General features: G+C 32.9%; 1 protein-coding gene across 1 annotated transcript in view; it reads right to left on the reverse strand.

Annotated features, from left to right (window-relative positions):
- Positions 1–13,465, reverse strand: part of PTPN13 (protein tyrosine phosphatase, non-receptor type 13) — a 176,472-nt gene that overhangs the window by 6,798 nt on the left and 156,209 nt on the right. Inside the window, exons 41-46 of the mRNA XM_023528410.1 lie at positions 9,627–9,682; positions 8,438–8,541; positions 6,708–6,856; positions 5,151–5,241; positions 2,996–3,333; positions 1,296–1,511 (exon numbers count right to left, since the gene is read on the reverse strand). Of these exons, the coding sequence (XP_023384178.1) occupies positions 1,296–1,511; positions 2,996–3,333; positions 5,151–5,241; positions 6,708–6,856; positions 8,438–8,541; positions 9,627–9,682 (954 nt within the window). The remainder of the gene's footprint in view (positions 1–1,295; positions 1,512–2,995; positions 3,334–5,150; positions 5,242–6,707; positions 6,857–8,437; positions 8,542–9,626; positions 9,683–13,465) is intronic.

The raw sequence follows: 13,465 nt of genomic DNA on the forward strand, positions 1-13,465 counted from the left end.
CATTCCATGTCTTTGTAGTCTCATGCAGCGAACTAAATCAGAGATGTCGAACTGCCAAAGGAAGAGTCTATATGTTAGATAAAAGGGGTAACCGAATTTGAACCCCAAAGATTCACAGAGCAGTGGCTTATATAGATTTCTGTACCCTCATTCTCATTCCCCTTCTAGCAATCTTGAGAAGGTATTCTGGATAGAATAAGTTGGTGAATCGACTTTGCCACCACTTGAAAATTTTATTTATGATCTTTCAAGAATTAGGGAAGGTTATTCTATTTGAAAATTCCCTACAGAAACTCTTGTTTCTCTAAAATTTGATTAGTTTCTAACATCACCATTTTAAAAAAACAAGGAAAACTAAATTTCCCACATTTTGCTTTTTAGAATAGAAGTCTTGACCTTTTTATTCCCACTGATATTTAATAGTTTGAAACAATGGACATATGATAGAGTATGAAGTGCAAGGTAAAACTAATTTTTACTAAAATTCTTTAAAATACAATGATTTTAATTACATATTATATATAGTAAGATATTCTAACATTTTAAGGAAGGTTTACACTAATCGAGTTTTTTTTTTTTTTTTAGGCGAGGTAAATCTTGGTTGACCTCACAGATTGCAAGGACCTTGTCAGCTTTCAATCCTTTATTTTTTATTTTTTATGCCTACAGCACCTGGTCTTCTTAGGTGGTCTCCCATCCAAGTAACCAGGCCTGACTCTGCTTAGCTTCCGAGATCAGATGGAATCAGGCTTGTTCAGGGTGGCTAATTGAGGTTTTAAAAGTAAGATTATACTCTTATTAGCTTTGGTTATTCAGTAATAATTTTTAAATCTGGAATAATTGTTTAGAGATAGACTAGCACCAATTTATTTAACAAAATATACATTTCCCATTTATAGGTAACTATCAAAAAAAGCGTAAGCTTATTCATTCAAAAAATATGCTTTCTTTTTTTGCTTCAATATTTCTATCCCTAAAAGTGTGGTAACAACACTGACTTTATCTTATACAAACCAAAAGACTAAAGAGTAAAATGCAATACTGTACAAAGGGCTTTTGAGCACATGGTTTAAAAACACCAGTAAAACAAATGAATTTGAAGTATTATTTCTTCTTGATTACAGTCTATACAGTTTTGAATAATGTTTACTAAAATACAATTCTATATAGTAAGAAAATTAAGGTACGCATACAAACATGAATAAAAAATCCCAAGATCACAATATATTATTAAAGAATTCGATTCTGTCGTTATTGCCGGCAGAATGTTCGCTTAGTCTCTATCTTGTACTCACTTCAAGATCTTGACCGATTAATCCTAGAACCACATCTATGCATATCAGGGTCCCTGAACGTCCGATGCCAGCGCTGCAGTGTGTGATAATTGGGCCCGATCTGTGAATGTGTCTCATGTAAGAGATAAAAGTGAGCAAGTCATCTGGTTGAGAAGGTGTGTCGTGGTCTGGCCAAGCAGTGAAATTCAGATGAGAAATATGTCGCACCTCTCCTGTCTGAAATTGTACAAGAGAATAAGAATATAAAGACATGCTGTAGTTTCCACATGTAATTAGTTCTTATCATTATTTTGTTGTTTAAAAATTTGGCTTTTCCATTGGATCAGATCAAAGGAAAAGTAAAAGAGACAAGACTCCATCAAACAACACATGAGGGTCTTTATGAAGGAAGCTGCTAGATCCACATTTTAGATATTGGTAAAAATTACTTTTGGAAACCCTAAAAGCCAATTACATTTTGATATGAATGACCACCTTTTTTTAATGACCCTGTTCCAAATTCACCCCCAGATAAAAGCTAGAGTTATTGCAATGGCTTAAAAGCCCTACATAATCTGGCCCAAGCTACCTCTCAGACCTAACCTCCTCTTGGTCACTTTGTTCCAGCAAGAGGGGTCTCTGTGGTTCTTAAAAAAAATAACAGCAAAAAACTAGGTACAGTTCAGTCTAAGGATCTTGGCACCTTCTAACGGAAGTGCTTCACCTCCAGTAGCCCTGTGGCTCACTGAACTCCTTCGTGGTTTTTTCCGCAGCACAAGTATCTTCTAATTAGAAAGCAAGCTCCATGAAGTCAGGAATCTCTTTCTGTCTGTGTTGTTAACTGCTGAATCCCTAGATTCCATAAGAGGGCCTGAGCTCTATAAATGTGTTGATTAGATAAACATCATTTATGGAATACTGAACAATAAGTAATGTAGGCTGGTGTAAATGAATAAGGAGGTATAAATTTTAATTCTCTGTAAAATAAAAATTCGAAAATCATGAAGGAAATTCTCAGGCTATGTTTACATGCCACCAGTAGAACTGAGTCAATATACTAATATGCTTTGTTTTTGTGAAAGCCAAATTTCTCTCTTTAAGAAAGCTAAAACTCCAACAGAAAACATATCACTCACACCTAGCTAGTATTACTGGACAGAGGAGTGAAACAGAGTGTGGAGGTGGGGAAACAGTAGCAGCTTTACTTAAGGTATACCATTTATCTAATTGAAGCTAAATTTATTCTGCGGTTAGGTGGCTACGGTAGGAATTACTTGCATGGCAAATGTTTATGCTACAATTTTCTATGTATTACCAAAGATGTTGTCTTGATGGAGGAATATCTTCTATTTAAAGATTAAAAAAAAGTTTTATTGAGTCTACTTAGAGGTTTGTTTTTTTTAAAAAAATGTGTCTCTAGCACATAGTTTCTGAGTCACACTATGCTATCATTAAACAAAGGGTAGTGAATGATCACATTAAAAGTCCTGTGTTTTCATTTTCATTTTAATACAGTACATATTGGCAGAATTCATGAAGAGGGTCACATTTACGTTTATATCAGATAAAAATAATAAGTGGCATTAGTTTCATTGAAATGGGAACCAAAGAAGTCACTGGCTGTTATTTAGAAATATATTGACGCAATCATGGAAAGAGTCCAGGCCTGCATTCCAACTGAGAGATAAGCCTTAGTAAATGGAAAAATTTAATTCACTTACTTGAATATCTTCTAGGGTCATCGCCCTTACTACAAAGCCCTTTAGCTGTTGCATTCTCACGAGAGCCAGCCGAAGCCTGTTGCTGACCATTGTCGTTTTGCCTAGGATGTTAGGCCAATAGCGCTGGCATTTTATTTTTTCCCCTTCTACTTCTTGGGTCATCATTGCTATCACTGTGGATTTTTGTTCCCAAATCATCTGCCAGAAATCTCCAACAGTTGTAGGGAGAGGTCCTTGGCAGGCAATGTAAATGAATTCTTCTTTCCCCACTGGTATCTTAATGAAGCTGGCATTGATATATCCACCTTCATCTCCAAGAGGCACTCTTGTGGCATCATCTGCGAATTTCACACCACAAAACAGAGCCATCTATATCACGCATTTTAAAACAAGAGCTTTATAAACAGAGTGAGTCAAAGATTATGAGAAATTCCTCACAACCACAGATGAAATCACGTATTTTAATAAAGGCATATTTTTTCAAATTGCAGTACAGTCATTTTTTATTTACTCATTTCACTCATGTTACAAGTATATCTAAGATGTTAACTCATGAATATCGGACAGAAAATTCAATATTTATTATTTATATACTTTTGAAGAAATTAAAGTTAATAAATTAATGCATTTAGAAGTACTTAATAAGTAACTAGAGGAACTTAATAAGTAACTAGAGGAATACAACTTTGCTACTTCTTTCTCCTTATTGCAGTGATGATAATAATAATGAATTTTATAATGAATGGCAATTTCAAAATATTATTTCATAAAACAAAAATTTATAAGTATTACATTAAAACTATTAAAATACTTATTAGAAATATAATTGGCATAACTAACTCTTGCTCATCTAAGTTATATTCTTTTTAATAAGCAGCCAAAATAATAAACTAACATGATAATAAAAAGGTAGCTCATTTTATTCTTTAGGCATATAGGCTTTTCTCTTTGTCTAATTGTAATTTCATATAGTCAAAATATAAATTTTCAAGGCAGGCTGCCCTAGTGAAAAGTATATATAAACCATCTTATCTAAGAGAATTTGTATGTACTTATATATTAGGAGTCATTCCTATTTCACATATTTATAAACTTAACGAGTAATTTCTGTGATTACCAATTTCGGCTTTTAGTAATGGGCTTCATTCCTCTATCAGCTGCCCTCCTATCACTTGACTTCTGTCTCTTGATTCACAAAAGCAAATCCACTTAGTCGTTTTGACTTTACGGCGTTTTGGGTTTTCTCATTCTGATTTTGGGATAACTAGTCTGGCCATTTTTTTGGCCTGAAATAATTCTCACCTGCTTTATGCCAAACCACAATCTATTTCATTAAAAAAAAGCTAAGATTCGCTTATTTTGGAAAACAAGAAGTTTTCCAAAATAAATTTTGTGTCTTTTATCTTGATTGAAAAAGTGTCTTTTATCTTGATTGAAAAAATGAAATTATATTATTATTTATTACATCATTTGTCACTATTGGTTCTGTTATTTATCTTTGAATTTATGACTTCCTGTCAAAGATAGGGTCAGTGTGTGATATGGTGTAATCCAATGTGCTAATATATACATAATTGTGGCTCTAATTTCTCTAAGAAGTTTTTAGACATTAAGATTTTGGCTATATGTATAACTCATGTAATTATAAAAAATCATGTTGATTGGTGAAATGAGTAAAACATGGATAAAATGAATTGCTTTTTTTCCCTCCTGGTACCTGAAACCATTTAAAGTATACTGCAACCAGTGGTACCATTATAGTCATATGCACAGTTGTTATGAACCATAGACATCTCTCTAAACTTACAATGAGTGGAATAAAGGGATGTTAGTTGTGACATATGAACTAAGAAATTAGTCATCAAGAAGACAATCCATATTTTAAAAAAGACTTTTAAATTACTGATTTATTTCTAAAATTGTGCTAGCAAAAATTCATGCACATCTGAAGAAATATTTGATTCTTCTGATTAATTTTCAAAGTAGATAGATATTTTCAAAGGAATTCATATTGTATATCTAATTTTGTTACTGATGTAAATCTCTGAATGTGTATTTGAATACCTGCTTATGTGAGAGATAGGGTAATTAGCATAAGTTTTAAATCAGTTCAAATGATATTATATATTAGATTTGAAACCAAATTGGAACTTACAGGGAAGTATATTTTTATATCGATTTTTCCTTCTATTTTCCTTAGTTTGTCCAATTAGGCACTGATCCAAAGGTTTTAAATCTTGAAGATTCTGTAAGTAAAAATGGAAATACATTTAAATTTGTTGAGATAAGCAGCAATTTTGTAATAATTGCGAATGTGCAGGGTGCAAAATTGTCTACTGATCAGGGCAGACTTTGAGTGTTAAGAAAAGAGGTATGTCTTGTCAAGATAAATTAGCCTAAAATCCCAATATTAATTTGATATACCAGTTGTTAAAATACATTGTTGCAAATATTTTAACATGTTATAGTCAACTAACTTTGTGAGGCAGCACTTTGTACCTTAATTTTAAGTTCAATTTAAAGATGTCTATAATTATATTTTAGAAAAAAGTACAACTTGTAAAACCAACTTTGGCTTAAAGTAATGAGCTGGAACAGAATTTGTTGACGAGATCGTCTGGGGGGTCATAAAATAGTCCATGTGGTAGAGTTGTAGTCAGACATTCTTATGTTCTAAAATTAACTCTTTCTCGCTTTTCATTCCATCCATCCATCCATCCATCCATCCATCCATCCATCCATCCATCCATCCATAGATCCACTCAACGAATATGTACTGAAAATACCTATTATATGGCAAAGCAGTGTAATAAGTGCTAGGGATACAAGTGGTAGGAAAAAAGATATGATTCTTTCTCTCCTGGAAGTTACAGTCTATTGGGGGAAAAAGGCAGGAAAAAAATAAACAAACACATATTATGCTATATACTTTGAGGTAATTAAAAAACTAGTGTGATAGAAATAAAGACATGTTATAAAGGAGTGTGATGGATCTCTGAGATGGTGATATTTAAATTTAAGACCTTAAGGAAGAAATCATTTCTGCAAAAATGGAGAAAAGTATGCTTTAACGATTGTGACCTTGTTTCCACATCTATATAATGAGATTTCTAATATTTTGAGCATTAAATATAAAGTATCTAGCACATTACAGAAGCTCTCGATAGAAGTTAGCTCCTTTCACTTACTTCGGTGGCTACAAAAAGCTCAGGAAGTGGGCAAGCAGATGGTTTGAGGGAAATGGACAAGGTAAACCCCAAAACCACAGTGGTGCCACATTTCTCTTTTGCTTTGTGATAAATATGGATGATGCCAGCAAGGCACAGCAGCAAGGGCTCCGAACCATGGTTGCTTTTAACTGGCAGGGGTTGGGGGTACATTCTTGGAGCTGTATTGAAATAGAAACTGTTGCTAATGATGAACTTCCTCTACAGTATATTAATTATGAAGTTTAGTGAATGGATGGAATTGATACTTGACTTAAAAAAAAATTATCCCTAAATATGAGGCAGGAAGGATGATTATCAAGCTCCAATTGATACTATGTATTAGGATCCTAATTAGAAGAAATAATTTACTGCTAGATATGACAAGATGGTGCTTTTATAGTTGGAAGTAAAGTAATAAATAGACATTTTCAAAATTTTCAAAATTTCTCCTAACCTTGCGTAAACCACTGTTTGGGAAAGAACCGTTGGCAGAAGCTGCTTACCTCCAACTCCTTAGAAGGAATTCCTTGATCCAGTAAACCCCGCAACATTCGAATGACTGATTTCAACTTGGTACCAGTGTATTTACCAGAGGGAAGCACTTTGACGATGGGGAGTGCAGCAAGCTCCTCATGTGTCAGAAGGGGATGATCTAACAAGAAGACAGCAGTTGATTTAAAAAAAAAAAATCCAATCCCCCCACAAACTGATTTAGCCATTAAGGGAACTAATTTGAACCTATTCTCACCTCATCTGTTTTTAAAACAGTGAAAGACTTTAGAATTAATAAGGTAATAGAATTGATAGGCAGGCAGATAAGTATAATCAATACAGGAAGATCTTGGCCACAGCAAAGCCCTGTACCCAGCCTTCAAGGAAATACCTCATTGTCTGTTCAGAAGTCTTACTCTTGACTTTCATTTACTTACATTTTCTAAAGGAGTTTAAATTGTTTCTTTTTGTTTCTCTTCACTCTAATGGCATTGTTTTCTTGATGAAAATGTATCTGATTCTGCTATTACTTTGCATTTAAATTAGCTTCCAAGTACATAGGGAAAAGATGAAGGGAGATGCTTCAAAAATTCCTTACAATGGGAGAATGCACTGGGAATACTGATCTCTCTTCTGGACACCCACCTTTGGTGCTCAGTGCCAGTATCTCTGGCATTTGATAGTTTTCTCTATGCATATGAAACCCTTGGGGTCTTCAGGAGGTTATCAAACAAGTCATATTAGTGTCTTAGAAGATATACATGTCTAATTTATTATCTGCTTATAATAGAAAGCAACTTTATCCTGGACAAAAGTAGAAGGAGAGATATCTTGTTATCGTCTGCACAAATGTAGCTTTAATTATATCAGTCAGTTGATTAAAGTATTTTGATGATGTAGCTACTATTTAGGCAACAATAATGTTAGGCCCTGTGGGAGATACAAAGCTGTACAAGGTACCTCAAGAAGCTTAACATCTGGCTGGGGCAAAGGCTAGTTGTGAGTGCAAAATTCACTCATATAAAATAACTGCAAATTTTTTCACAGCCCAGTGTGAATGTGACAGGAGCTTGGAGGCTAGACAGAGGTGAGCATGGACAACAGGGGTTGACGAGAGCATTGCCAGAGACAACAGTCTATCTTAATCCAAAAAGTGTTAATTCCACATCTTTAATTTCTTTTAATAATGAAGACTTCAAATTACAAAACCATGTTCTTTCATTGCATAGGTTTAATGTTTCCTTATATGGAAAAGAGACATGAAACACTAGATAGGACTTTGTTTTACTACTGGCTCAGTTATAAAATGAGAGAGGCAATCACAGGGAAGACAGACTGACTGACTCTTGGTCTTAAAAAAATGAGGTTGAAATTCAAGGGTAAAAGACAGTTTCCTATCTTTTGAACTATTCTACCCATTTTTCTATAAATAAAATGGGTGCCTTGACTTCTCATTCCAGAATGGTAAATTTGTAACTTCGTGTTTCCATTTAAAGTATTTATACGTTTATTTGCCATGTTTTATCCAAGCCACTGAGAATTTTAGCCTATAACTGTGCAAACATCTGGTTAGATAAATGGATGTTGCTTTTTGTCTATGTGATTTAACTTTACATATAGAACCAAATAAAGTACACATATGGTGAAATAACATATCCATATATTCTGAAAATTATAATTTTTAACACTTTTTTTCTCTATCCATTGTTTTTGATGAAAAAATTGCTAATAAAATTCTTGCCTTTAATGGAATCTTCGTGGTTTGTTGTCTCTACAGGCAATTCATCACTTCCCCATGTTATTTCATAATCATCAGTCTTCCTTTCTTGTGACTTTTGAGTTAAGCTATGAAAACAAAACACATTTGTAATATTTTCTTCAGTTTTATCCTAAAGTAATTTTAAATATATGTCATTGAACTACTTATTTCCTCTACAATTATTACGATATCTTAAAATAGATGATCTGATTAAAAAACCTCCCAAATCGACAATTCTTAATATTTATTGGCAGATGTAAATTAAACTCAGGTCTGGAATTGTTTGTTATAGTTTGAAATTTATCTTCAAACAAATCTCAAGTCTTTGAACCTTAGACTGGAGGAGTCCTCTTGGGGATGAAGAAGCTGGTGGTTTGTTTCCATCTTTCAACATGGTTACAATTGTGTCAGTACAGCTGTTTCTTTCTTTCTTTCTTTCTTTTTTTTTACAATTACTGGCAGCTGACCCAGATATTTGCTAATCTTTAAAGTATAAAATGGTATGCATTTCTATATTAATATGTACCCCCTTGTCTAACTTTAGTTAGTGAAAAATTCACTGTTAATTTGCTTTTCTAGGAAAATGCAAATAGCTCCCTTTGGCTGTTTGGTTATCATCTAATTTGAAGTAAAATTTATGTTCAACCACTTAGTTGATCAACAATATATATAACTTTTCTTGATCCACTGTTTTAGTATTACAAAAAAATTTTATTTCATATTAAAAGCTGTTTTAAAAAAATTAGTGGAGTTTGAAAATGTTTCTTCTTTGATTTTATTTTCTTATTAAAGAAAAACATTTGTAAAATATAGAAAAACAGAGAAAGAGAAAAATAAGTTACCTATAATCCTACCAGGAGAAGATAATCACTATCACTATTGTTGGCACATTTCCTTTTAGACTTCTCTTCCTTTTTTTCCCATGCTCAAAGGAATACTGCTTTTTTGAAGCAATGTTATAACAAACACACTATCACATATCACTAGAACCTCACTGTGACAATATTTTAAAAACATTCTTAATATTCAGTCATAGTTCATAATTTACTCAACAATTCTCATTTTATTGGTAAAGAACAAATTAATTTTAAAATCAACATCTAAATGAAAATCTTCAGAGCACTTAAAAGTGAATAGAATTGTTTAAATACTTTAAAAATGATTTTCTTACCTTTCTCTTTTTACTTTTTCTTCACAATATTCTTCACAGCCATTCATTTTGGTAGACTATAATAAAGAGAAATAAGAGAAATCAAAATCGAATTAACCTATTTGTAAAAAAAAAATCAAACTACCTCATAGTGTTTCATTTTCTCCTGTGAATTATTTCCTATATGTACTGTTATTATTGATCTTCATATTACAAATATACATATGACATTCAGTTAACACATGCCAAACTGTGGCTGAGGACTCTGGAGGCCCAAGAGTTTTTGTTGGTTCTACTTATTTATGACCTCAATTTTAAAATCTGAAAAATGGGCTCACCACAAAAATCTTGGTAATTTCCAATGTGTTTAAATTATCCCACCCTTTTATTGTTAAAGAGAGGGGTCTCTCCATAGGAAACACAAATCAATCAGCTCATTCTTTACCTGAGCAAATACTTCAGAAGCAGTTTGATACAATTAGAAAGAGATGCCAAGTTGCATTCTTACATGGATAATAAATCTTACATTTTAAATCTTTATTGGGACAATTTCTTAATAAATGGGAAATTCCTTTCAAGACTGAATTATCTGGCCTCTGTCTACCATCCATCTGGTTCTACTCCCTGCTTCATTTACTAGGTTTCAATCCCACAGGTCTTTCTTTTAGTTCTTCAAAATTGCTCATCTCTTTTCACCACGAAGCTCTGCCAATGGAAGGTACTTTTTCTTTATTCTATATAAGTGTCTTTTCCTTCTGAGACTGTTCCTTAAATACTGGACTTAAGTAGGTCTCCTTGGTCTCTCTTTTGGACCAATTTTTTTTTTTAAACTTCATAAACCAAATCACAACTAGTAATTGCAAGTTTATCTGTGTGTTCATTTGATCATTCTCTTTTCCTTTCCATTAGATTGTAAGCTCCATAAGGGCAAGAATCCTGTCTGCTTACCATTATGGGCCCATACATACTTAAGCTTAAGCCAAAGAAGGCTGTCTCACTTATTTGATAAAAATATAAAAAAACTTTAATATGACCTTTCAGTTATAGACTTTGTAGATTTAAAAAGTACCTATAATTAAGTTATCCTGATATCAACTTCAGCTTATTTGAGAGAAATGCAGAACTTCTATGGAGGAAGAAAAAAAATAGGTTGTTTTTATCCATTGACAACTAAAAAGAAGCCTCATAGACCTTATCTGTTTTTAGAAGCTGATAATTTTTGTCTAGGTTAAATTTTTTCTCCAAGTAAAGCCATTTGGATTTTTGATTTCCCATCATAATCCTGGTCTAAGAATCTACTATGTGTTCAAAGATTTCAAAAAGTATAAAGCCTTTAATGAGTCAAGTACTATTATTCACATTAAAATGGTGAGATAAAGCCCAATGGGGAAAAAAAACAACTATAGTGATAGTTGTATTAACCAATTTCCCGCTATTTTTGCAATGTTCACCTGTGTATGGAGTGAGATTCGGTTAAGGAGACTGACCTTCAGTCTCTCCTCTCATTTTGGATTGTAGGCTCCTTGGAAGGGGAGATAGCTGTAATATTGTCTCAAGGAAAAGATTTAAGATTTTTATGGTCAGTTAATTTGAAAGTTAGTTTGCTCAAAGAATCCAGATCCAGCAACTTGGAACAGTAGTGGAGATATCTATCACCTAGATCCAGGACCAGCTGCATAATTTACAGTGCCCAGTGTCAAATGAAATTATGGTATCTCTTGTTAAAAATTATTTAAAATTTCAAGATGATGATGGCACAACATTAATTTATAAATATGTGTGAAGCTCTTCTAGGCATTGGCCTGGATCCTACAGTCAAGCATGATCACCTTATAGGTGACGGGAAGCCACTGAAATTTTGTATTGTTTTTTGATTAAAAGTTAAAAACATTTAAAAATAATAACCAGAGTTAAAAATAACAATGACACCATGTCTTGGATGACATGCCTTTCTTCTCTTCATCATAGCTCCTTTGACTTCATGGAAAAGTGTTTCTACCTCTCAGGAAAGTCATCTGCCTAGAGATGTGGAAAGACCAAATTCCTTGGCATGGGATATAAGCCACTTCATGAACTCATTACCGCCTATCTCTTCATCCCTAATTTCAATGCACCATGTAATACCCTACTTTCAATGATTTAGTGCCCTGAATGTTCCAGGCTGACCCAGACCTTCATGCCTTTGCCAAGCAGCTCCTCAGTACGGAATGCTCTTTCCCATCTTATCTTACTTACTGAATATTTCTAAAATGCTAAGTCTCTGGGAAGCTTTAATAACCATATCCACCTACTTCTGTGTAGACAATATCATTCCCCAATTCTTTATAACCCTCTCTGAACTCCATATAAATATTTATCAGGACATGTTTTTACTACAGTTTTAAAAATTACATTTACTTATTTACATGCATACATGTCTCAAATTGAGTACACTAGACAGGACAAGCAAATTTAGTCCAGAAACCCTGACATCCTTTCTTACACTGTAATCTCCAGCATAATCGGAATCAAACAAGTTCAGCAACAGCTAAGTGAATAGTTTTGAAACTTTAGAACAAAATTTACAATAATATATATGACCAAAATTCATTCTTTCATTCATTCGTAAATAAGACACAGACATTGGCCTGAAGTACTTCTCTAAGAGATAGTCAAATGTTGAGACAGTTACAATAGAGTGACAAATATGATGACGATGCACAAATGGTTATCAGAGGGATAATCTTTTTTTTTCCTAAAAAGACATTTCCGTACTTTTTTTTTTTTTTTTATAATACCAATGGTTAGCAGTTTAACTTTTAGCCTATGATAAACTTTCAGGATTATGCAATATACTGTTAAGAACTAATTCAGTAAATAACCTATAATTCATCCAGGATGATCCCTAAGTGACACTCTTACAAAAACCTGAATATTTTCAGAAGTTCTAAGGAACTCTTAAAACTACTTGAATGTAGGCAATATTCTAGAAATGTAAGATGAAACAGAAAATTTTTTTCCAGAATACTGGCTGTCTTTCTTTCAGCTATGGAGAGTAATCTTATTTGTCTCTTTTGAATGTCTGCTTATGAAAATAATTTCCAATGTGATTTTAACATTTAGAGTTTGATACAAATGAAACATTTTCATGTTTGTATCTCAGTAGTTTGTTTCTACTTTTCCTAAATTTGTTTATTTTCTCCGTTTTACTTACCATTAGTCAAAATCGCTTCTAAAGCAGAAGTCCCATCAATTCAAGTGCGAATTTATTATTTTTAAGGATGAACTGGCCCAGACTATTTGGTCTTAAGAATCTTGGATTCTCAAGGCACAAATGTGTGGGATCTATCTGCACTTTGGTGTTAGGACAACTTATACATTATGTCCAAATAACCTATAGGAAAGTTCTCCCTCCACAAAACTAAATTTTCAGATTTTTCCTGGATATTTTTACATCTCAATTCTTCCATGGGAACTTTAGAATGATTTTACCAACCCATTCTGCCTCTCATTAAAAAAAAGGTCAAAATATGTTATGGGATCATATTTAATTTATGGGTAATCTATAAAGAATTTAAATTTTAAATTTTTCTATCAAAGAACAAATAATATTTTTAATACTTCTTTTGTGCTTCTTTGTCGAGTTTTCATAATATAAATCTTATACATTTTTGGTTAAATTTATGCTAGAGCCTCTATTTGTTTTGTAAATATGGTGAATGATATTTTATTTAATTATATTTTATAATTGGTTAAAGCAAAGACTGTTATAGACTGAATTGTGTCCCCACAAAATTCATAGATTGAAGCCCTAACTTCTAATGTGACTATATTTAGAGAAAAGGCCTTTATGGAAGTAATTGAGGCTAAGGAAGTTTATC

This window comes from Pteropus vampyrus, unplaced genomic scaffold (assembly GCF_000151845.1).
Source record: "Pteropus vampyrus isolate Shadow unplaced genomic scaffold, Pvam_2.0 Scaffold25, whole genome shotgun sequence".
Classification (NCBI taxonomy): domain Eukaryota; kingdom Metazoa; phylum Chordata; class Mammalia; order Chiroptera; family Pteropodidae; genus Pteropus; species Pteropus vampyrus.